The sequence below is a fragment of the Rhyacophila brunnea genome, unplaced genomic scaffold, assembly GCF_057557595.1.
Source record: "Rhyacophila brunnea isolate RB1 unplaced genomic scaffold, BYU_Rbru_1.0 scaffold_13, whole genome shotgun sequence".
In the NCBI taxonomy this organism is placed as follows: Eukaryota; Metazoa; Arthropoda; class Insecta; order Trichoptera; family Rhyacophilidae; genus Rhyacophila; species Rhyacophila brunnea.
In genome coordinates this window covers 28,391,851-28,419,542 of record NW_028232785.1, presented here as the reverse complement: position 1 = coordinate 28,419,542, position 27,692 = coordinate 28,391,851, and the positions used below count along the sequence as shown (strand labels likewise).

The 27,692-nt window shown below is 35.7% G+C and overlaps 1 protein-coding gene across 1 annotated transcript; it reads left to right on the top strand.

Annotated features, from left to right (window-relative positions):
• Nucleotides 1-685: 685 nt before the first annotated feature.
• Nucleotides 686-27,186, top strand: LOC147077169 (uncharacterized). The gene is made up of 3 exons (XM_085941018.1): nt 686-900; nt 3,260-3,397; nt 27,127-27,186. The coding sequence occupies exons 1-3, from the start codon at nt 727-729 to the stop codon at nt 27,184-27,186; spliced, it is 372 nt and encodes a 123-aa protein (XP_085797144.1). The 5' UTR covers nt 686-726.
• Nucleotides 27,187-27,692: the final 506 nt, after the last annotated feature.

The window sequence follows — 27,692 nt, the reverse complement described above, 5'->3', positions numbered from 1 at the left end:
GGCAATGGGCTGCCGGTGTCCTTCCGAAGGCCCTGGTTTTTTGTGCCACCATCAAGATGTATTATTTATACGTCATGACATTCATAGATAGGTAGGTAAGTTTAAATTGAAACGCTCGTGTTTGTGGCGCATTCTATTATTTGTATGTAGGTAAGTTTATTATTAAACAAGAATCTAGAAATGGCGCATAAAATCAGGATTTCTTATTTATTACCTATACAATATAAATAAACTACCTAATTATGACTATATTTAACAATGTGTAATTAAGTTTATTTGGCTTAAAGTTACCCCGTTTTACATAAATGCCAAAGATTTTTTTTTATTTACAGTAAACAAGAGTTTTGTGCTTTGAGACACATTGGCAAAATATAAGCAAAAATGAAACCATTTTCATGTCAATTTAATGGTGGTAGGTAGGTACCTACATTTACCAGGTGGACCAGTTGAAAATAATTTAAAGTAGGGTCCCCCAGAACCTTTTAATGGATCACAGTAATATTTTAGATTAGCATGTCCCCAGTTATAGATCTTTATAGCATTATCGCAGTGTTCGTGTTCAATTCAATATTGTCAGTATTATCAGTCTTCTTTGTGGTCGATCTCCTGATGTCTATGGTGAATTGGTAGAAGCCATTTTGTCTATTCCATATATATTATCTATTAAAACGCGACGCACGTGGTCGTGAAGCTATTGACAGATTCTGATATCAAATACCGCATAAAATGGAAGTAAAAACTGAAACAAACGACGAATTATTGCCTGACAAAACAGCGGAGGTAATCGGCGACCGTGCATACCAACGGATAGACGTCAATCACTTCAAGGGCAAGGGTCGATTTGACGTGTCAGTCAAACAGGAAAATATCGAGGACGACAGCAATTTACCCTTAAAAGAGGTAAGTAGATATTGTATTTGTTTAAGCAAAGGTATTCATAATTCATATTCATAAAATCTAAATGGAATTAAGCAAAAAATTAACAATATCGTATGTTCTAGTGTCAATAACCCGTATCCGACATATATGTCGAAAATGTCTTTTTGATGTAAGTACTACAAACAACAAAAATACTGTTCATCGAATGTGAAATTCCCATAGGTAACTGGGTTACGGGTTATTAATTTTTTTAATTTCAATATTCAATATTCATTGTTTTTAGCTTCCTGCACCATTTGTAAAAAGTCACTTACGGGGTATTAACATTAGGCCATCTAGTCTTCTCTTGCTGGACAATATTATTTTTAAATCGGAAGGAACAAAAAAGGTTTATACCTACAGTGGTCTTTTCTTCGAATTAACAAAATCGGTTCTGCAACAATACGTACTAAGTACTTATGTTAACAGTGTCACACAGTGGCGCACCCAGGATTTATTATTGGGGGGGGGGGGGCAGGGAGGAGAATGTAAATTAGTCCCATAGGATCTTTTTCTTCTACACAGCTTAATTTCTCAATTTATCGGTCTTTTGTCGATTACACTCGGTGTACCTACACGATGGTCTCCACATCCTGCAACGGGCCCTCAGGCCAGGATATTTAGCAGCCCCCCCACCTACCGCTAAGATTAAAGGCAGTGTGAAACACTACATAACGTTCTTCAAATTGTGTTTCAGTTCAAATTAAGGGTACTTACACAGTGAATTATTGGCGATTTTAATACATCTATTTTAATAATGGAGCTGTCGAGTATCGACACATAATAATCAAAAAATATATTGCACAATTATATAAATAATTGAAAATATTCATGGTCATGAAGCACAATAGCGCCGCTGGCGACTTTTTTTACTATTAAAGCTATTTATGATGTGTGTTTATCTCACTTACTTGGTCAACCCAACACGCCGGGCCCCCCACAGCCCTGGCCCCTAGGCTAGAGCTCTGTCAGCCCTTCCCAGCCATGACCTACACGACTCCGGAATTCGGGTGGACACCGAGAATTTTTTGACAGTTCCATTCAATGACATATTAAATGGACAACTCACTTCATACCCGGCGCGCACGAAAAATTGTGTATGAAAGTCATTCACAGATGTATAGGTAGATGTCACGTGACCATATGACGTATCCGTTTCCATTATGCGATACAAGCTTTGAGAATTTATAGTACTAGAACCTTTATTGTAATGGCGTATTAGTGTCATGACTCATTGCGTCAGAAACAGATTCTCGGTTACTTACGACTTCTCGGAGATTAGACGCAAGTGAGCCCAGCGCATCACAGGCGACTGTCCAATAGTTTCTGTCATTCAATTGCATTGAATAAACATTCATCAATATCTTAAAATGGCATTTTCATATCCCATCTTTCTTGGAGTGTTTAGTAGATTTTTTTTACAATTTTTAACTAGGCACATTGGCATTTTGTAACACAATAATAACGGTGGAGTAGAAACCTGACAGTCAGAAATTTTGTATGGGCAGACCCAGCGGTGTCGCCAGACCGCTTGCAAGCAGAATGTTCATTTGAGCGTAGGATACCGATATTAAAATATGAATTTCGCCATCCGACAGACCCAAAGTGACACAAAGACAGACACAAAGTGAGTGTCATTTTATTTTCTAGATGCTTCGTCCACATTAATGTCATTGGTTCCATTAGGGATTGTGTTTGTAAAAAAACCTGACATTAGCATTTCGAAATTTTTGTGTTAGAAATTAAAATCTAAGAAATTTTTCTAAAAAGGGTGCTGGAGAATTATTACAAATCATTTTTTTGCCGTGTTTTTATTTGTAATAAGGGTATAGTTTATTAGCTTTCAATTTCAATGTTTAAAATCATTCTGATAATTTTCATTTTTGGGGGGTGCCAGGGCCCCTTGCCCCCTCCCCCTGGGTGCGCCACTGGTGTCACATCGTCCTATAGCGTAGAATCCTGGGTCTGGCATGTAGGTACACATATTTTCAATTTGTGTATTAGTCAGATTATGGACCTAACAGGTTGAGCAAGTGGCTGAAACCCATTTCACGTACAAACACAATCTGTTAATATAAACCTCCACTCTGTGGAGGTCCATATGACTCTATTAGGATCGGACACAGTTATTAATTATATATATGGGTGTTCACAATAATTATGGATCATGTCCAATTTTCATAAAAGTCGATTTAATGAAAACAAATAAGTATGCCTGATAATGTTTATTGTGCACTATTTATGTCGGATTTCAACAGCCTACTTCCACCTAGATAATAAAACTTTAATTTGTTATATGTAAATATTGACAACATGTTATATGAAACGTTGTTTATTTCAGTTCGCTGCGACGGGTGTCACAGGTATCAAAGCTGAGACTGATATAAAGCGCGAATTCACTGAAGATAAAATGCCACCATTTTCTGATAGAGATCCTCAACCCGGATGTTCGCATTCAGATTACACACCAGGACATGGGGTACATCCAATTTTATATATTGTAACATTTGCTTCTCTATTCGCCGATTTTTATCGAAGGTTGACGATTAAAACTTCAATAAATCTCCGTACTATTCCTAGCCAGTCGTATTGAAAAAAGTAATTGAAGTAATCAATAGGTACCTACCTACTTTGATTTAAAATACAAAAAAATGCCGATTGTCTATTAACTGATTGTATAGCTGCAGGTATGTATTCATTAAATAATATAATTAGGAGAACACAACTTATGACTGAATTAGTAGAAGTGATCAGTATATATATTAAATATAATATCGATGACCCAAACACATTTTGTTATAATTTTCAAATAATGGCTTTATTGGTATTTTAGTAAAGTTGTTATAAAACGCAGACTGTGAAAATCATTTTCTATATAAATATATATCCACTTATAAAATTGTACTGCTTTTCATCACTTTTAAATAATCGGTCAAATTAAAAACAATAATTTCTCTTGCTTGTTTTTGTAAATGATTTTTGTCATAAACCGATAGAGATGAGGTTTTCATTGTAAACTGTAAATATGCCTACTATTGTATCGTGTGAAACAGACTTTTCACACAAGGACACAGCGTTTAAGGGGGTACATACATGCTCAGCGTAGGTCAAAATGGAGCTTTTGTTCTATTTTCAAAGCATGATCCTGGACATACCTTAAACGTTGTAGATAATCTATTTATATAATTTTGAAGCCTTATTATCCTTTATATTTATTTTAAACATTTGATGACTGCATAAAGTATTTTTATTACATTAAATAGTATTCTTTTAAACCTCTCGCTCTAATGTTTTAGAATATAGTCATATTTCAGTACATAAATGTGCAGTGGTGTTAACATTTTTCACATTTAATAATTTTCAAACGCATTTATAAAACCATCTTATCGATACCTAACCGATTTTTTAAAGTTTTATTTATTTAAACGGTACATGTTCAAACACGCGCGTTAACATCACTAACATAACATTCACTTTAACATTATTATAGTGAAATATTTACGATAAAAAATTATATTGATAATCTCTGTGATCCCAAATTTGACAAGAATCGGGCATTTTATTATTCAAGATTATTAGGGCAAGATTAACACATTTGAAGATAATTCTAAAGATACTCACTATAAGCTACGAGGGTGGGTCAATAATTCCTTAGAAAAAAGCATTAAAACAGTTTTTTTTTTTCTCTCAACATAATCTCCTTGGAGCTCAATACACTTGGTTAGACGTTTCTCAATTTTTTTTAAACCGTCAGAAAAATAAGTTTTCGGAAGGTCCTCAAAATAAGCATTTGTCCGATCGATGACTTCTTCATTTGAAAAAAAACGTTGTCCACTTAGCCATTTTTTTAAGTTTGGGAAAAGGAAAAAGTCACTGGGGGCTAAATCTGGCGAATACGGTGGGTGGTCGACCAATTAGAACTTCAATTCTTCAATTTTAGCCATTGATCGTAAACATGTGTGAACACGGGCATTGTCCTGATGAAAGAAGATTTTTTTCCTGTTTAAATGAGGCCGTTTTTCTTCAATTTTGTTTTTTAGCTGGTCCAATAAAGATGCATAATAATCCCCTGTTATTGTTTTTCCTTTTTCCAAATAGTCAACGAAAATAATTCCACGTGCATCCCAAATTACAGTAGCCATAACCTTACCAGCTGATTTTACGGTTTTCGCCTTCTTTGGACATGGTTCGCCTTTCGCAATCCACTGCTTTGACTGTTCTTTCGTCTCGGGAGTATAGTGGTGTATCCATGTTTCATCTACAGTCACAAAGCGACGAAAAAATTCATCCGGATTGCGTTGCATGAGCGACAACAGGGCTTTAGAGGCCACCACCCTATTGCGTTTATTGTCGACTGTGAGCAAACGCGGCACCCATCTTGCAGAAATTTTTTTCATGCCCAATTTGTCATGTAAAATAGAAATGACGCTACCTTTTGAGATCCCTGTAACCTCAATTATCTCACTCAACTTTAATCTTCGGTCACTTAACACCATATCGTGGATTTTATTGATCATTTCTGGTGTAGTCACCTCTACAGGACGTCCTGAGCGTGGTTCATCCTTTGTTGATGTACGACCACGTTTAAATTCATTTAAGCAGTTATAAATAGTTGCAAGTGAAGGAGCAGATGTGCCGTGAACTAAATCCAACTCATTTTTTATTTCCTTTGCTGTTAACCCTTTTATATTAAAATGCTTAATAACAGCTCTAAACTCAATTTTCTCCATTTTTTGTAAACAAGCAATTTTTTTTTTAAATGTACGAGAAACACACAACAACCCGACCAATCTGATTGAAACTTCGCAGCATGCTGAATCGGTAGTGCCGCTGCATGAAAACAAACCGCTTACAGTACTAGTCGCGCCACCTGTCGGCTTTTCTAAGGACTTATTGACCCACCCTCGTATGTCTTTGACCATTCAAGTGTGATAAACATCTTACGAATAATGATTGCTTTATAATAATTATTGACCTAAGAATAAGGTAGTGTTGTTTTGAAATACGCCATTTCTTTTGGCATTCCCCAGTGGTTAAGCTACAACATACGGCCGTAGCCATAAATTGACAAACTATAATTGAAGTAGGAAGTAAAATGATGTTAACGCGTGTGTTTGAACATGTCATCATCATTATCAGGAGCGCGACAACCCGGTTTGGGTCCTGGCCTCCTCCAACAGCTCCCTCCACCTGTCCCTATCCAGTGTGGCCGCTTTCCAATTTGGTACCCCCAGAATACGGCAGTCACTGGCAGCTCCATCTAACCAGCGAATCTTTGGCCTCCCTCTTCTTCTACGTCCTATTGGATTGCTGGACATCACTATCTTTGCCGGTTCATTGTCATTCATACGGTGCACATGACCTAGCCATCGCAGTCTCCCAATCTGAATTGATTGCACTGCGCTGCAATCTTCGTACAGCCCGTAGAGCTCAGCATTATATCTTCTCCTCCAATTGGTGCCATCGCTGATCGGTCCATATATACGGCGGAGAATTTTTCTTTCAAAGATGTTCGGGACTCGTTCATTTCGCAGAGTTAATATCCAGGTTTCCGATGCGTAGGTGAGCACTGGCTTTTCAAGTGTCTTGTAAAAAGTGCTTTTAGTTCGACGAGATAGTAAGCGGGACTTAAAATATTTTAACAGACCAAAGTAGCATTTATTCGCAGACATGATTCTCTTGTTGATTTCTTCTGTAATATCATTATGTCGAGTTACAAAAGATCCAAGGAATATGAAACTGTCGACCGTATCAAACTTGTATGCACCAATATCTAACTTTGGTGCAACTTCTCGTGGTGTGACATAGACAGGCATGTATTTAGTTTTTGCCTCGTTTATTTGTAAACCCATTCTTTTGGCAGAGGCTTCTAGTGCTGTGAATGCCTTGCAATGTTTTGAAATAAAAATCGGTTAGGTACCGATAAGATGGTTTTATTAATGCGTTTATGACACCGCTGCACATTTATGTACTGAAATATGACTATTTTATTCTAAAACATTAGAGCGAGAGGTTTAAAAGAATACTATTTTATCTAATAAAAATACTTTATGCAGTCATCAAATGCTTAAAATGATTATAAAGGAAAAGGCTTCAAAATTATATAAATAGATTATCTACAACGTTTAAGGTATACCCAGGATCATGCTTTGAAAATAGAAAAAAGCTCCATTTTTAACCACGCTGAGCACGTCCGCCGTTGAAACTATCTTATTCACATCAATCTAAGATTTGGCATTCAAAACTCTAATAGATTCATGCATATTACCAAGAGTAGTACCACAATTGTGTCATAGTGTTTGATGTTACTAGTAGATGCATTTTTAAAAAACTATTTACGAATCATTCCGTAACATTGTTTGTATTTAATATCTATGTTGGTACTATTACCATTTCTTATCCTCATATTCATTCTCAACACACTTTAATATCTGAAGATGCTGACAGGCATAAGCTTTCAAAAAAATAACAGTTTAAAATCTAATTTAGAATAAAATTGACTGATAGTTTTTTTTCTAGTTTTCTACTAAAGGCTTTTTCACAAAGGATCACGATATAGACAGGTGTCAACAATCCTCGCCTGATGGAATCAAAGATAGAATGATACAGTATTCAGAAGTGACGATAGATGAACAAAATATTAAAAGAGAAATCTCAGAACGATCGACTCCGAAGGAACTTCGACTTATTCTGAGAAAAGTAGTACATTTCTCACGTAATTTTATTTGCATCTTTTGTAACGCAGTTTTTGGATGCGGAAGTGCTCTAAAAAGTCACAAAATAATTCACACGAACGTGAATGCTGATCAATATCAAGAAAATATATTCGCGCAACCTCATCATCTTAAAGCACATAAAATGACACATCCTGGTGATAAACCTCATAAATGCAAAGTATGCTCATATAGATGTTTGCAAATTTGTCGTCTTAAAAACCATGAAATGACACACACAGGTGAAAAACCTCATAAATGCAAGGTATGTCCATATAGATGCTCGCGACTAAGTAATCTTAAAAAACATGAAATGACACACACAGGTGAAAAACCTCATAAATGCAATAAATGCAAATATAGATGCTCGCAACTGAGTGATCTTAAAAGACATGAAATGACACACACAGGTGAAAAACCTCATAAATGCAAGGTATGCTCATATAGATGCTCACAACTTCGTAATCTTAAAAACCATGAAATGACACACAGGTGAAAAACCTCATAAATGCAAGGTATGCACATATCGATGCTCGCAGCTTATTAATCTTAAAAGCCATGAAATGACACATACAAGTGAAAAACCTCATAAATGCAAGGTATGTCCTTATAAATGCTCGACACTTGGTAGTCTTCTAAACCATGAAATGACACACACAGGTAAAAAACCTCATAAATGCAAGGTATGCCCATATAGATGCTCGCATTTAAGTAGCCTTAAAAACCATGCAACGACACACACAGGTGAAAAACCTCATAAATGCAAGGTATGTACATATCGATGCTCGCAACTAATTAGTCTTAAAAAACATGTAATGACACACACAGGTGATAAACCTCATAAATGCAAGGTATGCCCATATAGATTCTCGCAACTAATTAATCTAAAAAAACATGTAACGACACACACTGGTGAAAAACCTTATAAATGCAAGGTATGCACATATAGATGCTCGCAACTGAGATATCTTAAAAACCATGAAATGAAACACAGAGCTGAAAAACCTCATGAATGCAAGGTATGCCCATATAGATGCTCGCGACTTAGTTATCTTAAACTCCATGAAATGACACACACAGGTGATAAACCTCATAAATGCAAGGTATGCACATATAGATGCTCGCACTTAAGTAGTCTTAAAAAACATGAAATGACACACACAGGTGAAAAACCTCATAAATGCAAGGTATGCCCATATAGATGCTCGCAACTTAGTACTCTTAAACAGCATGAAATGACACACACAGGTGAAAAACCTCATAAATGCAATGTATGCCCATATAGATGCTCGCTACTAAGTAGTCTTAAAAAACATAAAATGACACACACAGGTGAAAAACCATATAAATGCAAAGTTTGCCAATATAGGTGCTCGCAACTTAGTAATCTTAAAAACCACGAAATGACACACACAGGTGAAAAACCTCATAAATGCAAGGTATGCACATATAGATGCTCGCAACATAGTCATCTTAAAAGACATGAAATGACACACACAGGTGCAAACGCATTTTCGTAGCCTTAAAACCCATGAAATGACATACACGGGTGAAAAACCTCATAAATGCAAGGTATGCACATATAAATGCTCGGAACTTGGTAGTCTTAAAAAACATGAAATGACACACACAGGTGATAAACCTCATAAATGCAAGGAATGCCCATATAGATTCTCGCAACTAATTAATCTAAATATACATGTAATGATACACACTGGTGAAAAACCTTATAAATGCACATATTGATGCTCGCTACTGAGATATCTTAAAAACCATGAAATGAAACATAGAGGTGAAAAACTTCTTAAATGCAATAAATACACATATAGATGCTCGCAAGTGACCCACAGGCGAAAACCCTCATAAATGCAATGTATGCTAATATAGATGTTCGCAACTGAGTTATTTTAAAATCCATGAAATGACACACACAGGTGAAAAACCTCATTAATGCAATAAATGCAAATATAGATGCTCGCAACTGAGTGTTCTTAAAAGACATAAAATGACACACACAGGTGATAAACCTCATAAATGCAAGGTATGCCCATATAGATTCCAGCAACTAATTAATCTTAAAAAACATGTAATGACACACACTGGTGAAAAACCTCATAAATGCAAGGTATGCACATAAAGATGCTCGCAACTGAGATATCTTAAAAACCATAAAATTAATCACAGAGGTGAAAAACTTCATAAATGAAATAAATGCACATATAGATCCTCGCAACTGAGTTATTGTAAAAGACATGAAGTGACACACTGGTGAAAACCTTCATAAAGGCAATGTTTGCTAATATAGATGTTCGCAACTGAGTGATCTTTAAAGACATAAAATGACACACACAGGTGAAAAACCTCATAAATGCAAGGTATGCCCTTATAGATGCTCAAAACTTCGTAATCTCAAAAACCATGAAATAACACACACAGGTGAAAAACCTCATAAATGCAAGGTATGCACATATCGATGCTCGCAGCTTATTAATTTTAAAAGCTATGAAATGACACGTACAGGTGAAAGACCTCATAAGTGCAAGGCATTGCAAGGTATGCTCTTATAGATGCTCGACACTTAGTGACCTTCAAAAACATGAAATGACACACAGGTGTAAAACCTCATAAATGCAAGGTTTGCTCATATAGATGCTGGTAAAATTAATTAATTAAATAAATTAAATTTTACTTTAATTATGTACCAATCTTCAATTTTGAAAAAAAAATATTTTATATTTTTGTTTTGTGCAAGGCATTGCAAGGTATGCTCTTATAGATGCTCGACACTTAGTGACCTTCAAAAACATGAAATGACACACAGGTGTAAAACCTCATAAATGCAAGGTTTGCTCATATAGATGCTGGTAAAATTAATTAATTAAATAAATTAAATTTTACTTTAATTATGTACCAATCTTCAATTTTGAAAAAAAAATATTTTATATTTTTGTTTTGAAACTGTAATTGGCAGCCCTGTTATGTTATGGGGTTTAGTTAATAAAATAGGTTTTACTTTATAATATTATTCCTTTAATATAATCCACTGTAAAAAACATAATCATATAACACTTTATTATTAAATAGTTTCAATATTATATTATAATTATAATTGGCTCCACAATCCATTGTGGATCCTGCCCGCCCCACGATTATTTTTTACGAGAAATGGATGTTAACCATTTGCTCTACCTATTTGATCCATGCTCTGGATTTAAACAGACATGAAAAAATACATGTGAATTTTACTAGACCCTGGATTTGAACCCGAGACCCTCGACTTACCAAGCGGATACATTACCACTCGGACATCGCGGTGCTCATGTTACAGCAGTTGTTAATATTGTTCAGATTCCAACAAAAGTGTCGATTTCAGTGACATTCCTTGACAAAATACCGCCCCATTTTTATAGAGTATTTTTTTATCATCGTTTCATAACTTCAATACCTACCTATCTGAGAATGGTCTTGTATACTTCACTTACAAAATGTATACTAATAAATCTAATTAAAATGCCATCTCTACTTTAATGGTCAATATTGCGTGTCCACGGTTTTAGATACATTAAAAATCACCAGCTGACAACTTTCAAAACTATGAGTGATTGGCAACACACGGTCTTTTCAAAAGGAACAAGTTTATTGCAATAAACGATAGAAATATAGGGTTATGTTGTTTATTAACAAAAACAAATTTAATTGGAATTATGCAGGCATAAAAAGATAATTAATAACAAAAGAAATTTAATCATGGAATTATACAGTGTCATGTTAGGAAAGAGGTTGAGGAGAAGGAATGGTGGGAATTGTGACAATTTATCAGATTGTAACGTAGGGAAAAGAGGAGTGAATTGGAGTCGGATGGGATAGGAACGCGGCAGATTATGAGACATGGGGAAATGCAGGATCGTGGGTGGTTTGACAATACCTCTAAAACCTTAGTTACCTTTCCGGCTACTTCACTCATTCGTGTATGTTCCTATAATATAAAATACATGGAAATGCAATGGTAGATATCTCGGTTTTGAGCGCCACTCTATGAAATGCATAGTGATAAAAGGTAATTCAAATAAAACGCGTGTAAAGAACTTTAACAGATGTATAATTAATAAATAAATTTACTAGCGGGCGAAAGTGTATAAAGGTGTAAATTAATCCAATCAATTACGGGCGCCTAACGTAATATAACATTCAGACAATTTAGAATACAAATCAAATGCTAGTTCGGTGGACCGTAACGTAATGAAAATATTAATAAATACCACAAAACAAATATGCTCTTCAGAAGGTCTTCTTTGCTCGAACGATCGGAACTGTGAGACCGAATTTTGCTTCCCCTTGATGTTAAAAAGCCGCCTTGCGTCTTTAGCGCCGGAAATGGATCGATCTTTTGCGTTTTGTTGCCATATGAATAAAGTGTGTCATGTGTAAATAACATGACAACAGACAAAAGGTAATTAATAACACAGGTATAATATAAATTACATTGGAATAGTGACAAGTCGAATAGTAACTAAAAGAAGAAATTCTTAGTATTATAAAGATTATATAGTAATTTAATCCTTTATGATGGCCAAATACAGGGCTTTGTTTGGGGATACTGGACCACAGATGACCAGTATAACAACCACTGGTTGAACCTGTAGGGATTTGAAAACACAAAGCTGTTTACTAATCCTCAAGTCTGCCCCTTTCATATTATACTTATTATTCGAATTTGACTTTGAAGTCCTTGAGATAGGGTTTGCTCTTTCTTCTTCGCGTGAGGATATATTCTACTAATTTATTTTCCCTTTTCTTGTCGTTGGTCGTTCCTGTTTTTATTTACTGGTCATACCCGCGCGTAAATTTTTTATGTATGTAATTTGGGATTCTTTTGTCTTCATTATGGATTTGCCTTTTGACAGTTTCAGATGTAGCCTATGATTTGACGTTTCTAATTATCAAAAAAATTATCTTGGACGAACGTTAAGTGATAGTTAAGTGAACGTTAAGTGATCAGTGATTATGGCGCAACATCTGAATTACCGTGAGGAGGATATTCTAAAAGCAATGGACAACAGACGGCGAAGCAGAACTGCTACAGGAGGAAAAGTTCAACGTAGGTACGAGCGTCGATTAAGATGCTAATGTTTGAGGTATCCTCGTTACGTACCTTATTTCAGCAGGGGGACCAGCAAGGAGTGCCACAACGCCCAAAAAACAATTCTTGCCCCTACGGTCGTAGAGTTAGATCTAAATGACAAGTTGCGTCGGTGCGACCACTCGTCATCAGCTAACCATCTGACGAAGAGGACCATCGCGGCCCTCCAGAACTCGATGTTTTCCCATCGGGACAGCTTCTGAAAGCGTATGCAAGGGTTAGTGGATTGGGCAACCAATCCTCAAAAAATCATAACAGCGATGAGCCTGTACCAAAAAATCGAAGGGGGTTTTGGGGACAACACATAATAAAATTTGCGAGAACATGACTCAGATCCTTACCGGAAGGATACCTTCACTCGGGAGGCACTATCAAGGATTCCTCCGAGCTTAAAGCCCGGAAGGCCCTCGAACTCAAATTATGGCCGGGGTACTCCCAAGGGGCGACGTCCTGTGGGAAGGGAGTTCTCCATCGGAGGGACGGGCTCCACCAGGGATCCGTACTCTAAGCGAAGGTGACCGCATCTGGACGACCAATAACATTGGGGACCGCCTAAGAGACTTTTGTGGAGTCTGGATGGCGTAGTGTACCCCCCCCCCCAACATTGGTAAAAAATAATAGCCGTAGCCCGCATACCTTTTGTGCGGATACCACTATTGGTAAGTCCTTCTTTACTTTTACGGAAAGATTTTAAAACGCAACAATCAGCAGAGGTCACTCTCGAGATCGAGGACTTAAAGAACTCAGGGGTTCTAGAAGAAGCGGGTCAAACCCCCAGTTTTTCTCTCAACCCTGTTTCTGATCAAGAAAAAAGACGGGGCTCTATGCCCTGTTTTCAACCGAAAGCGTTTGAATGCGTTCCTACAGCCAAAGCCATTCAAACTAATTCACCATTACGAGGTTGCAGCCGTCTTACAAACAGAAGACTGGCTAGTAATAATAGATCTAAGCCAGGCGTCCCTCCAGGTACCAATGGCTTCTCAACATCGTCGATTTGTTCGACTAGCCTATCAAGGGGAGCTCCTACAATTCACGTTACTCCCGTTCGTGCTGCCAACCGCTCCGATTATGTTGGCATCCCTGAGCAATTGGGTCGCCGAACGCCTACGAAAGAATGGCTGAGAATATTCACTAACCTAGACGACTTCTTAGTAGCCAACCAATACGAGAAACAGTCTCGGTTCAGGTGGAATACAGGATAACCTTCCTACAGTCTTTAGGGTGGTTAATAAAATATTAAAAGATCCTGTCTGAACCCAAGCCAACAATGAGGGTCCCTGGACATCACGTAGGACACACACACCAAGCGGAGGTTCCTGTCGCCGGAGAATTGTGTAGCACTCCGTCACCATCTGCTAATGCAGGTACAAAAAGGCAGTTGGTCCCTCAGACAGGCACATATCCAATCCCTTCTGGGGCGACTCAACTTCACATCCTACCTCCACGAGGAAGGTTGCATTGCCGACGGCTACAACGCTCCAGTCATCAATATGGCCGAGGTCCCATCCTCGCCAATTGATGACAATCCCACCACAGGCCCAACGGGACATCACGTTGTGGCTCTAGGCGATAGGATCCTCAGAGTTGACATAACGCAGGTACAAAAAGGCAGTTGGTCCCTCAGACAGGCACATATCCAATCCCTTCTGGGGCGACTCAACTTCACATCCTACCTCCACGAGGAAGGTTGTATTGCCGACGGCTACAACGCTCCAGTCATCAATATGGCCGAGGTCCCATCCTCGCTAATTGATGACAATCCCACCACAGGCCCAACAGGACATCATGTGGTGGCCCTAGGCGAAAGGATCCTCAGATTTGACACAACGCGGGTACAAAAAGGCAGTTGGTCCCTCAGGCAGACACATGTTCAATCCCTTCTGGGGCGACTTAACTTCGCATCCTACCTCCACGAGGAAGGTTGCATTGCCGACGGCTACAAAGCTCCAGTCATTAATATTGTCGAGGTCCCATTCTCGCCAATAGACGACAATCCCACCACAGGCCTAACAGGACATCATGTGGTGGCTCCAGGTGATAGGCTCCTCAGAGTTGACACACATCAATCACTTCCTGATGACAGACGCAGCTGACACAGGCTTGGGAGCCCAACTGAATGAACACCACCTATCAGGTACGTGGGAACAAGACCAGTTACCATGGCATGGCATTCCAACAGGAAGGAAATGTTTGCAATTCAATCTCAGGTACAATCAATCATAGGATCAGATCTGCTTCTGCAGACAGACAACAAAACAGTGGTGCCATACATCAACAACGAGGGCGGCACAAAATCTGTCACCCTCCTAAACCTATGCCGACAGACACTAGTATTTACCAGTCTAGCCAACATCATGTTTACTACATTATACACAACTGCGTGGCAGATCATCTCTCCCGCAGACAACTCATTCCCGAATGGCACCTCATCAACACCGCAACCACCCCCCTGTTTCTGTTCCCGAGGTGGATTTATTCGGAAGCGAAACAGCACATGTCATTGCAACGTATGTGTCACGAGACGTTACAGACAGTGGCGCGCTGTTTCACGACGCCTTCAGCCGAGTGTATGACTTCAGATTGGCGTGAATATTTCCCCCACCAAACTTAATTTCACGAGTCCTAGCGCACCTGAACTCAGAAAAAGGGAAGTACTTACTAGTGGCACCGAGCTGGAAATAATGCTTTTGGGGAGTGGACTTACGAAAAAGGGCGATAGTACCTCCTTATACAATGCCGCACCTACATACGATACTAGTAGGTATGTAGACCAACCGTCCACCTCCAAGGACCCAGGATCTGTTCCTTCAACTATGGCTAATTTCGGGTGGGGTGGAAATAACATCAAATTGAATGGTGGAAGAAAGGGCACTCCTTACTTTCAGATGGCGGCCTTCGACTCTAAAAACTTACAAACCAGCTTGGAACAAATGGAAGATAATGACATGAGTAACAAGAACCTAATGAATCATAATAGCCCTCAACGAATGGAATTGGCCAGATACCTAGGCAACATGCACAACAAAGAGGGTTTGTCGTACAACACCATCCTGGTGCATAGTCAGCGATAACCATTTTTTGCAAACCGATTATCATTGTAGATATCAGCATCAACGTGGTAGTACAACACAATGTTACAGGCAATTTCGGTACATAAAACGAAACCCGTCAAACCACCGGTTTGGGATCCAGGACGAGTGGTAGATCATCTTAGGAAAACAACACCGGTGGAGTACAACCTATTCGAAACCTCTCGCAGGACAGCTACCTACTCGGCTGCTTCTCGCATCGGGACGAAGGGTTCATGGCCTCACACTACTAATAGTAGACAATGGATTGGTGGAAAAACGTGACTACATAATTGTATGGCCAATGTTTGGCGCAAATACAAATACCGCCAAGCATCGTCAATCGGAATGGAAGCTAAGCGCTTCCACGTGTCAAAACATCGACCCAGTATTATTCTGGTTACGGAAACTCGTCTGCATGTCAAACCCTAGGAGAGGGGAAGGTAGGGATATTTCGGAATTATTTATATCTTCAAGAGGATCACCAAAACCAGCCACCAGGACAGTTATAGGGACTTGGATAAGGTCAGTACTGTTGGAAGCAGGGGTACAAGAACCACCAGGCAGTGTCCGCTCAGTGGTGACTTCCTTAAACTGTACATATACCCAATGATAATCTTAAAGAGAGGTATCTGGCGTAGTGAGTCAACATTTCACGACAACTACCAGAGAACGATGGATACACCACCATCAGAAGGGGAAAAGAACCCATTAACTTCTCTATTCAACCATATACATGGAAAGTCACGATGGTCTTTTACCTCGTCAATGAATCATTGTCACATACAGGAATTTGGCATACCCAACACCAGGTGATAACAAACAGATATCTCAAGGACTTCAAAGTCAAATTCGAATAATGAAAGGAGTTTTACCTACCAATAAAACTCTTATTATTCATGTTGACTTTGAAGTCCAGGTAACTTCTACCTGGTTCCTTGAGTCATATCATAATGAAGACAAAAGAATCCCAAATTACATACATAAAAAATTTACGCGCGGGTATGACCAGTAAATAAAATCAGGAACGACCAACGACAAGAAAAGGGAAAATAAATTAGTAGAATATATCCTCACGCGAAGAAGAAAGAGCAAACCCTATCTCAAGGACTTCAAAGTCAACATGAATAATAAGAGTTTTATTGGTAGGTAAAACACCTTTCATTACCATTTTTGTATATTAAAGGTTATTATGTTACATCAGCCAAAGGGTTAAACTATTTTATATAGGTACGTGTTTTGCAGTGGCAAAGGGTGGAGGTGGACTTTTAATATCCAACATAAATTGTGCACACTATACTTTGTAAGTCAAACATATTTATGTTCATTTTATTCGATGACCATGACTACAAAATGTAGATACCTTCATAGTATTTTTTAGTTTTTAAATCCAATTAATCTCTGCCTAATCCAAGACATAGTAAATAGTAAAAAAAATATTCAATTTTGCGATTAAATCATAGAAAATTTTAGATATTTTATAGATACTGATACCGGCTATATTGCGCAATATTCATTATCGCTAGCCAACTAACATTTGACAGTGGAAGAGAGTGGGTGGTGGACGAAAATACGCTCGAACAGGGTTGCACAATATTTATTTGACAGCAATACAGTAGATAAAACACATAAGTCACAGGCATAACATGAGAATTATCATCACTATGTATAAGTCAATAAGCACAACATGAAAATAGTCAAGGCGAAAAAGTCAATAAAAAAAAAATTGATAGCCCCACCAACTTTATGAAAATACTTCTCCCTGACACTGAAGTTATTTATATTAATGGTAACTGACCGGGCTATAAAGAGATGCACTGATTCTAACTGGCAGAAAAAAATGGTCGACGGCATTGGTGGCTGGTTGGCTGCGCTGGTTACCCTCAAGGGGAGTCGACCAGTCTTACTAGGCGAGGGCTACTTAATCCGGAAACCTTCGTAAGGTGATAACCATAACAAGACTAGAAGGCTGCTGGATGTGACCTACTAGCGTAGGCTGATCTCTGGAGTAGACTGACTGCAGTCTAGAGTAGGATGGAGTAGACTGCATTTCCATAGTGCTGAGCTCGATTTTTTATACCCACGGCTGGAGCATGGCGTTTTTGGAGCGGTAATAACGGGTACTAATTATTTTGTAATCTCTGCAATGCGCGGACACGGTATTTAGGTATGTATTTGTATAGCTTCCTATGGAACATGCTACGCGGAACGGTAATTTAATTAATTTTTTCAACGAATTTTCGAATTCAGACAAAATATAACGTTATATAGACGACATGTCTGGCTATCTGCTGTAATTTTTATAATCATAAGGATTAAAATTTAGAAGGTTAAATTTGATTCCTAATAGAAAATAATAGTTATGGATGAACGAAATGACTTTCATATTATAAAATTGATTTTACAGTGTCAAAGATTAAGTTAAGTAGGTGCTGTACGATTTTCAATTGATTTGACCAATAATTTGATATACAAAAATCGATTTAAAAGTTATATCTTTAAGGCATGATTATAGTATTTAAAAATGTTCGAATTATGATAAAACATTTGCTGGAGGCGATTAACTTTTGCTAGGTTTTTACGGCGTAGGTATTTTTAATTCGCGATGTGTTACCTGTACCTAAAATTTCCTACACGTAGGTAGGTGCGTGGTGCGGCCCACGACGTCTTCTTGCTTTGCACGTAATACCTTGCAGCTTCTGTTGGAAGCCCAAGCTCCTGGCTTCACGATGGTGTAAGGCGTTACTGTCTTCTGATGGCTTCCATCCTTTAGGAGATGTGTTACATAGGGGTCGGCGGTTTTGCACGCCTCCGCCATGATGTCATCGCTCCTGACATCGCGAGTTTTCACCAGATAGAATGGAGACTTTTATTGTTCAATGCGCTGATTTCTTGCCAAGAGATAAAGATATCGTTTGTGCCCATATTATGTTTCTGGCGAAAATGGCGGAATGTGAACGGCTGCTAGTGGTAAAAAATGCTTCTACCGTCGCGAGTAGGTATTTTGTTGTAAGAATGGCTGCGTTTGTCTTCGAGTAAGGAAATAACATCCATCAGAAGCGGGTTACATTGAAGAATATAAATATGAAGATATATATCCGATATCTTAGTTAGAAGTCACTGTATCTTGGATTTAATGTGCCGCGATTTGTAACGAAATTTGTGGTGATATCATTAGCTGGAACTGCGTTGTCAGAGATGATCCGTACCTACGTAACATTGCACGGGGCAACTTCTTGTATCCTCAGAATAGTCGGGAGTCATTTGCTGTAAGGTTTATCATGTCTCCAAGTTGATCTATGCCAGTGATAGGGTGGTCTCTCGGACTTTGGTGTTTATCGGCTAACCGACTCGTTGTCCTTCCTAGTCCCCGCCGGTCGAGGGTAACCGATGTTAGGTCACTTGGGTGTGTACCGATACGCATTTCTGCGAAATGGCCGGGTCCGTTAGAGGCTGCGAAGAAAAGGTTGTCGGAGGTAGGTACAGCGGACAGAATTATCGTTTCTGTTAATATCTTGTGAGGTAGGTAAGAGGTACAATTTTTTTGGCGGCTGAAAATAACACCTAAGGCAATGGTTTCAGCGTAGTATGTATCGAAAGTGAAAGTCGGCCACCATTAGTTGGTAACAATACTTATATGAATATTTTAATCGATCATGGTTTGTTAAGGCAGGGTTTAATAAATTTAAAAAAACCTAACTAACACTGTAATAATATGTTATAATATGTATTCTTAATTCAACGAAAACACATAAGTATGACTGAAAAACTGTGCACTATTTTTGTAGATCGCCCACAACATAACTATACTATTATGGTTGCAAGGCTTAATTGAGAATCGGTGCCATCTGCAGATTATATCATTAGTTCAATAAAAACTAATAAGTATGACTGACAAAGTTTTGAGTGCACTATTTATGTCGAAACTAAGCAGCTTACCTCCACCCTTGACCACTGGTGTTTTGTTATTATTTCAGTTACATGTTCCTTCCATAACTTTATTTAGGAATTTAGTAATTTAATAAAATAAGAGTGTCTTAAGGCGAAGTCTTCACTGAGCCTTTTTTAAAGAGGCACCTAGCGGAAAAATACGAAGCTTGCAATTTGAGACATTTTTTTGATAATTTACAATTTCAACTGTATTAATGAATAAATATGTATCTGAAAACATTAAAAATAAAAATATTTTTTATTTTAAGTCAAAGACAAACTTACAATTGTAAAAAATGTAATAAAATGTGAATTTGTTCTATCGGTCCGCACCCTATTATTAGATATATTTTATGGTCATATTTATTATTAAAATTTAGTTTATTAAGTTTTCTAAGCATCACCTAAGCGATTTTTGACAAATTCATAGTTTTAATATTTTTTATATCTATTTTAAAAAACATCAATTTTTATAAAAAATATAAATGTGTATAACTTGAAATCCTTTTTATTTATATTAATATAAATATTTTATTTATATTTATAAAAATAATTGATTTGATATAAATAAAAAGGATTTCAAGTTATACACGTTTATATTTTTTATAAAAATCGATGTTTTTTAAAATAGATATAAAAAATATTAAAACTATGAATTAGTCAAAAATCGCTTAGGTGATGCTTAGAAAACTTAATAAACTAAATTTTAATAATAAATATGACCATAAAATATATGTAATAATAGGGTGCGGACCGATAGAACAAATTCACATTTTATTACATTTTTTACAATTGTAAGTTTGTCTTTGACTTAAAATAAAAAATATTTTTATTTTTAATGTTTTCAGATACATATTTATTCATTAATACAGTTGAAATTGTAAATTATCAAAAAAATGTCTCAAATTGCAAGCTTCGTATTTTTCCGCTAGGTGCCTCTTTAAAAAAGGCTCAGTGAAGAATTCGCCTTAACAGATCTATTATTACTATATGTGTCCATAAGAGATACACAATTTAAGATATTTTGAAGATATAGGAATATTTTTATAGATTGTTGTATGGTAAAACAGGGTTTAAAAAAAGGCTAACACATTATATTGTATATTCTCAATTCAACGAAAACAAATAAGTAGGTATGACAGAAAAAGTGTGCACTATTTTTGTCAGATCGCCCACAACATACCTATCTACACTCTTATGGTGGCAGGTTTAGTTGAGTATTAAAAACTAATCGGTACCATCGGCAAATTATATTTATTTTTATCTGTATCATTTTGAGTCAATCGATTTTTTAAGTTTCAAACTCTGAATAAGTGTGACAATAATTAATCTTTTACTATAATTTTTAAATGATTTTAATTTGTTATTACATTGCATTATAGGCCATTCACTTAAAAATATAATATTAAGTATATATTTTTCTGTTCATTCATTTTTTGAGGGAAAAAATATTCCATGTGCTGTTGTCAGATCAGAGTAACTTTATTATTATAAATCCTAGACTTTTCAATTTGCAGATAAAAATAATGAACAACCATGTCTAGATGTAGACATAAAAATCTATTTATTAGGTACTTATGTAAAGTAAAAAGTTCACATTGGTCAAATAATGCTGTATTTCAATAATAATTGTTTATTATTCAATAATATACTTACATAAATTTATGTATGTATATTATAATATTGAAAGTTTCTCAATATACTTGGGTGTGCTGCAGTTCCGCAGTGCATATGGACAAGCCGCCACTGGATACAACGTAAAATTAACATTACTGTCCATGGGAGGTAAACTACACTATGTCGATTTTTAGCGAAATTGAGATATCGACATAGTGTTGTATACCTCTCGATGCTCTTTCTAGTGATATACTCCACAATGTCATAATCCTACTAGAAACAAATATTATGAAAGGCATATTACACTATGTTATAGTTCATTTCCGAGGGATTTATGATACCAAAAAGATATGGTATTCATTATCCCCGTATGCTAAGTAATAGGTGGTTAGAGGGAAACAACACCGAAACGACTTGGTGTACTTTACCACTGGCAAATTCCAATTTTCGAACGTCAAAACCTAATAAATGTCATAAAAGAAATCAGGTGCGTGTTGCCACTTCTCTGCTTCGAATACTGCACCATGTCATTTGAATTTGTAAAACATTTTAGAGGTAAACAGCACCATAATATATATAAAACATCACAAGTGCATTTACTTTTAAATTTTCCTTGAATATTGTAGAAAAACATCTCAAGTATGATTAAATTTTAATCAAGTATCATAACAAGAAGTAGGTATATGAGAACCAATGGTATTCTAACAAAAACTTCATGAAAAAACTTTAAACAGACATTGTGAAAAAGTGTGATCTTTGACATAGATTACTTTTTTTTATTAAATTACTTTATTCCTAAATAAAATTATAGAAGGAACATGAAACCGAAATAATCACAAAACACCAGTGGCCAATGGTGGAGATGGGCTGTTAAGATTCGACATAAATAGTGCACACAAAACTTTGTCAGTCATACTTATATGAAAAACACAAGAAAATATTACTCCAAGTCCATTTTTTGTATAAAATGAGCTGTTAATACCATCTTGTAGAGAATTTCTTAACGAGATTTACTGTGTATAAACATTTTCGAAATCTTTGTCCTATAACAACATGTTTCAAATAAAGGTGATCAGGGAAAGTACATTCCATGTACATGAATGAATACTGGTTGATAATGTATTTTTTTTTTTTTCAAATAAATGGTAGTGTTTATTAATCATATTTTTATGTTACCTTGTGATCTTTTAAATCTTATGGTGAGGAGGAGTTGTGAGCCTTATTAATACCACTAAACTTGGCGCTTGGGGTAAATGTCGGCGAGTTCTGTGTTAAAGGTGGTACCTACCTAGGTGTGGGCAATAGGCTGCTGGTGTCCTTCCGAAGGCCCTCGTTTTTTATGCCATCAGGATGTATTATTAATACACGACATTCATAGATAGGTACGTTTAAATTGAAACGTTCGTATTCGTGACGCATTTTATTATTTCTATGTAGGTAAGTTTAATATCAAACAAGATTCTAGAAATGGCACATAATATCAGGATATCTTATTTATTACCTATACAATAATAAATAAACTAGGTACCTAATTATGACTTTATTTTACAATATGTAATTAACATTGTTTGGCTTAAAGCTACCCCGTTTTACAAAAATGCCAAAGATTTTTTTTTATTTACAGTAAACAAGAGTTTTGTGCTTTAAGACAGATTGGCAAAATATAAGCACAAATGAAACATTTTCCATGTAAATTTAATGATGGTAGGTACATTGGTAAACCAGTTGAAAATAAAGGTCCATTTACCTGGAACACCCAATGTTAAAACTCCAACTTTTTTTGCGTGCATTTGTTTGTGCATCGTCAGTGCACGTTTGTGCACGATTTTTTTTCGTTTGTGCACCCATAATAACCGAAAAATTCCAATTTCAAATTGGGTGTTCCAGCTAAACGTTGGGTCACCCAATGTTGAAATTTCAACTTTTTTCGAGTGCATTCGTTTGTGCATCGTTAGTGCACGTTTGTGCACACGTTTTTTTCGTTTGTGCACGCACATTAAGGGGGTTATTCGCATTTCAATTTGGGTGACCCAGCTAAATGCTGGATACTTGTGTCACTAAACATGTGTTTTTCCTTAAATGTAAATTGTAAACACTTGTGCGTTGGTAGTGTACGTTAGTGCATGATTTTGTTTTGCTTTTTCACCTATATTCAGCGCGCTATTTAATTTTAAAGTTTGTATGCAAAATCTGACTGGGTGGGTTAAAAAAAATATTTTGTAGTTAAATCTCTTGTTGCATAGCTAGTGCGCAATTCTTTATACTTTTTTATTTTTTTTCTCATATAGTGCGTGAGTTATTCTATATGAAATATTTAATTAACGTTAAGTAGAACCACCCAACAAACTTTTTTTACTTTTTATTAAGTCATCAATTTGTCTATTATTGGCTTACGTTTGTGCACGTGCTTTTTTTGTTTTATCGATTATATCGTGAGAGATATTATTTTATAAATTTAGTGACTTGATACTTGAACCATTAAAATTGCCTTAAAATTTTTTTGTTAAGTGCATCCAATTAAGTTAATTTATGTAAACTTTACGCACGATTTAAAAAAAATTTATCTCTTATATTAAACTAGTAATTAGATTTTGAGTGGCCGTCAAGTTATAAATCCAAACATTTTTTTTCCACATTTTTAAATGCACACCTTTGAGTAATTTAATTACATGATTTTTTATGAAATTTTTATTGTCTTTCCATTTAAATTACGCAAAAAATTCGCATTTTTCCATTTTCACTAAGTACCCCGTCAAAATGTCCTGAACAAAAACGACCGAATCCGTTTGGAACATCCAGTCAAAAGAGTCTCCTCAAAATAGCCAAAACGGTGTAAGGTTCACTAAATATGTCGGTTTATAATAGACTACTTCAAAATTGACAATTTGATTACACAAAAGTGTCAAAATTACAAAATCATTCAACTTTCTTAACATTTATCTATTTATTTATGATTTTGAATGGATCAATGTCAGTTTCATAAGGAAAAATGCATTAAATTATATAATTATACTTACCTACTGTACAGACAACTAAGTCGCACGCATTTATATGAATATACATCGCATTTTAAAGGTTTTTCACCAGAATTGGTCATTTGTTTGTTTTTAAGATGACTAAGTTGCGAGCATCTATATGAGCATACATTGCATTTATAAGGTTTTTCACCAGTCACCAAAAATGCCGGCGCAGCTTAAGAGTTGGCCTATTGCGTCGAGGGTCTCAGGTTCTAATCCTCGGTCTGGCAAGTATGCATATTATTCGCGAGAATCTATATGAACATACATTGCATTTATTAGATTTTCTTCAGAATGCGTCATTGTGTCTTTTTAAAATATTAATTCGCGAGCATCTATATGAACATAAATCGCATTTGTGAGGGTGTGCACCAGTATTAATTGTCATTCAACATATTTTAAGACTACAAGGTGTTTTTAAATGACATATTTGATTACATTTCAAATCACAATCATCACACGCAACTGGTTTTTCTCCTGAATGTGTAAGTTTATGAGTTCTTAAACATCGTATTCAATACGTTGCTGCCAAAAGTTGGTTAGTCGATAGTTTAGGTATTTTGAGCTTACCACGGATAAGATGTCTATACTTAAATACGTTTGCTAGAAAAAAAAATCAAGGTCATCCGATTTTTAGAACATTGTATTTTTAGCTATTCATTATCTTGATAAAAATACGTAACTCTTGTTTTTTAATTTCCCAACATCAAAAGACTGTAGAGATGATTACAGTATTAATCTAGAATAATGTAATTACATTATTTTCAACAGAAGGTATATCGAAGAAATATCAGAAACATTATCAAATTACATAAACTTATTCAATGAAAGAACTTAAAGTTCTAATGTGTAAGTTCATAATATGAACTTACACATTCAGAAGAAAACCCATTTGCGTGTGATGAATGTGATTTCCAAGATAATCAAATATGTAATTTAAAAATACCTAATAAGCTTAAAACATAATATTATGGAATGGCAATACTGATAAAAAAAACCTTATAAATGCGATGAATGTTCATATAGATGCTCGCAACTTAGTCATCTTAAAAACAAACAAATGACCAATTCTGGTGAAAAACCTTTAAAATGCGATGTATATTCATATAAATGCGTGCGACTTAGTTGTCTTAAAACACATGAAATGAATATTATAGAACATACTCGTGAAAAATCTTATAAATGCAATGTATGTTCATTTGGATGCTCGCGACGGAGTAATCTTTAAACACATGTAAAGATACTTAATGGTGAATAACCTTTTAAATAAATTGACTACCTATACGGAGCCACGGCACAACATTATCTTAGAGTTCATAAAACGAAACAGGAGAAAAACCATTTGCGTGTGATCTATTTCATTTTAAATGTAAACAAATGTCATTTAAAAACTCATAAACGTGATGAATTTAAATATAAATGTAAACAGATATGTAGGTCGGTACGTTGTTTAAGAAGTCATAAACTCACACATTCTGAAGAAAACCATTTGCGTGAAACAATTGTCGAAGCCGTCAGAGGCAATAACTTTTTAAAGTACCTACAAAACTTCATTTGATATCGATTCTGAAGAGCATAATATGAAGTTTTTGTCTAACACTTCTCTCCTAACATAATACCTACCAGAACTACAAGCATACGTTGCACCATCTGTAGAAACAGAGAAAAAGAAAAAAATCATAATACCTATGCAAATATTATTAGGAAGAGTTAAGTGCCTGCAAGGTAACTCCTATATACAATATAAATATAAATGTCATTCCAATATTATCTTTTGAAGAAAATATCGTTGCATAAAATATATTGCATTTTTCAAAAATATGCATTCCTAATTGTATTCTAATAACTTATTTATTTTTATTACGGATCATATTGTTAAAAAACAGTAGGTACCTAAGAATAATTATTAATTACTGTTTTTCCCGTATGCAACTGACATTGATCTATTCAAAATCATAAATAAAAAGATAAATGTTAAGAATGTTGAATGTTTTTGTAATTTTGACACTTTTGTGTAATCAAAATATCAATTTAAAGGTAATAATTTTAAGTTTTAGGTAGTATAAACGGACATATTTAGTGAGCTTTACACCGTTTTGGCTATTTTGTATAGACTCTTTTGACTGGATTTTCCAAACGGATGCGGTCTTTTTTTTTCGGGATATTTTCACGGGGTACTTAGTGAAAATGGAAAAATGCGAATTTTTCGCGTAATTTAAATGAAAAAAACAATAAAAATCATGTAATTAAATTACTCAAAGGTGTGTAATTAAAAAATGTGGAAAAAAAAATGTTTGGTTTTAAAACTTGACGGCCGCTCAAAATTAAATTACTAGCTTAATATAAGAGATAAAAATTAAAAAAATCGTGTTTAAAGTTGACATAAATATATCTAATCAGATGCATTTAACAAAAAAATTTTAAGGCTAATTTATTGGTTCAAGTATCAAGTCACTAGAGACCAAACGTTTAGCTGGAACACCCAATTTGAAATTTGAATTTTTCTGTTATTATATGTGCACAAACGAAAAAAAATCGTGCACAAACGTGCACTAACGATGCACAAACAAATGCACCCAAAAAAAGTTGGAGTTTTAACATTGGGTGATCCAGGTAAATGGACCTAAAGCCTGGCCAAGTGACTAGACTTTTTATATGCTACAGTTGAAGTATGTTGTGTAAATGTTTGCGCAACTGGTCACTTGTGCTTCATAATGCTTCAGTCGGGAATCGCCCTCCAGAACTTCAAGCATACGTTGCACCAAATGGAGAAACAGAGATAAAGAAGATGCAAATATTATTAGGAAGAGTTAAGTGCCTGCAAGTAAACCCCTTTATATAAAAAAATATAAATGTCATTCCAATATTATCTTTTGAAGAAAATATCGTTGCATAAAAACATACCTATTGCATTTTTCAAAAGTATGCATACCTAATTGTATTCTAATAACTTAACGGTATTTATTTTTATTACAGATCATTTAAAAAAACAGTAGGTAGTATAATTATATAATTTACTGCATTTTTCCTTATGAAACTGACATTGATCCATTCAAAATCATAAATAAATAGATAAATGTTAAGAAAGTTGAATGATTTTGTATATTTGACACTTTTGTGGAATCAAATTGTCAATTTTGAGGTAGTCTATTCTAAACCGACATATTTAGTGAGCCTTACACCGTTTTGGCTATTTTGAGGAGACTCTTTTGACTGGATGTTCCAAACGGATGCGGTTGTTTTTGTTCGGGACATTTTGACGGGTTACTTAGTGAAAATGGAAAATGCG

Excerpts from the sequence above, each read along its gene's own strand:
- LOC147077169 (XM_085941018.1), top strand. The coding sequence starts at position 727 with ATGGAAGTAAAAACTGAAACAAACGACGAATTATTGCCTGACAAAACA. Across the intron at positions 901-3,259 it reads GCAATTTACCCTTAAAAGAG|TTCGCTGCGACGGGTGTCAC; the intron begins GTAAGTAGATAT and ends TGTTTATTTCAG. Across the intron at positions 3,398-27,126 it reads ATTACACACCAGGACATGGG|TCGGGAATCGCCCTCCAGAA; the intron begins GTACATCCAATT and ends ATAATGCTTCAG.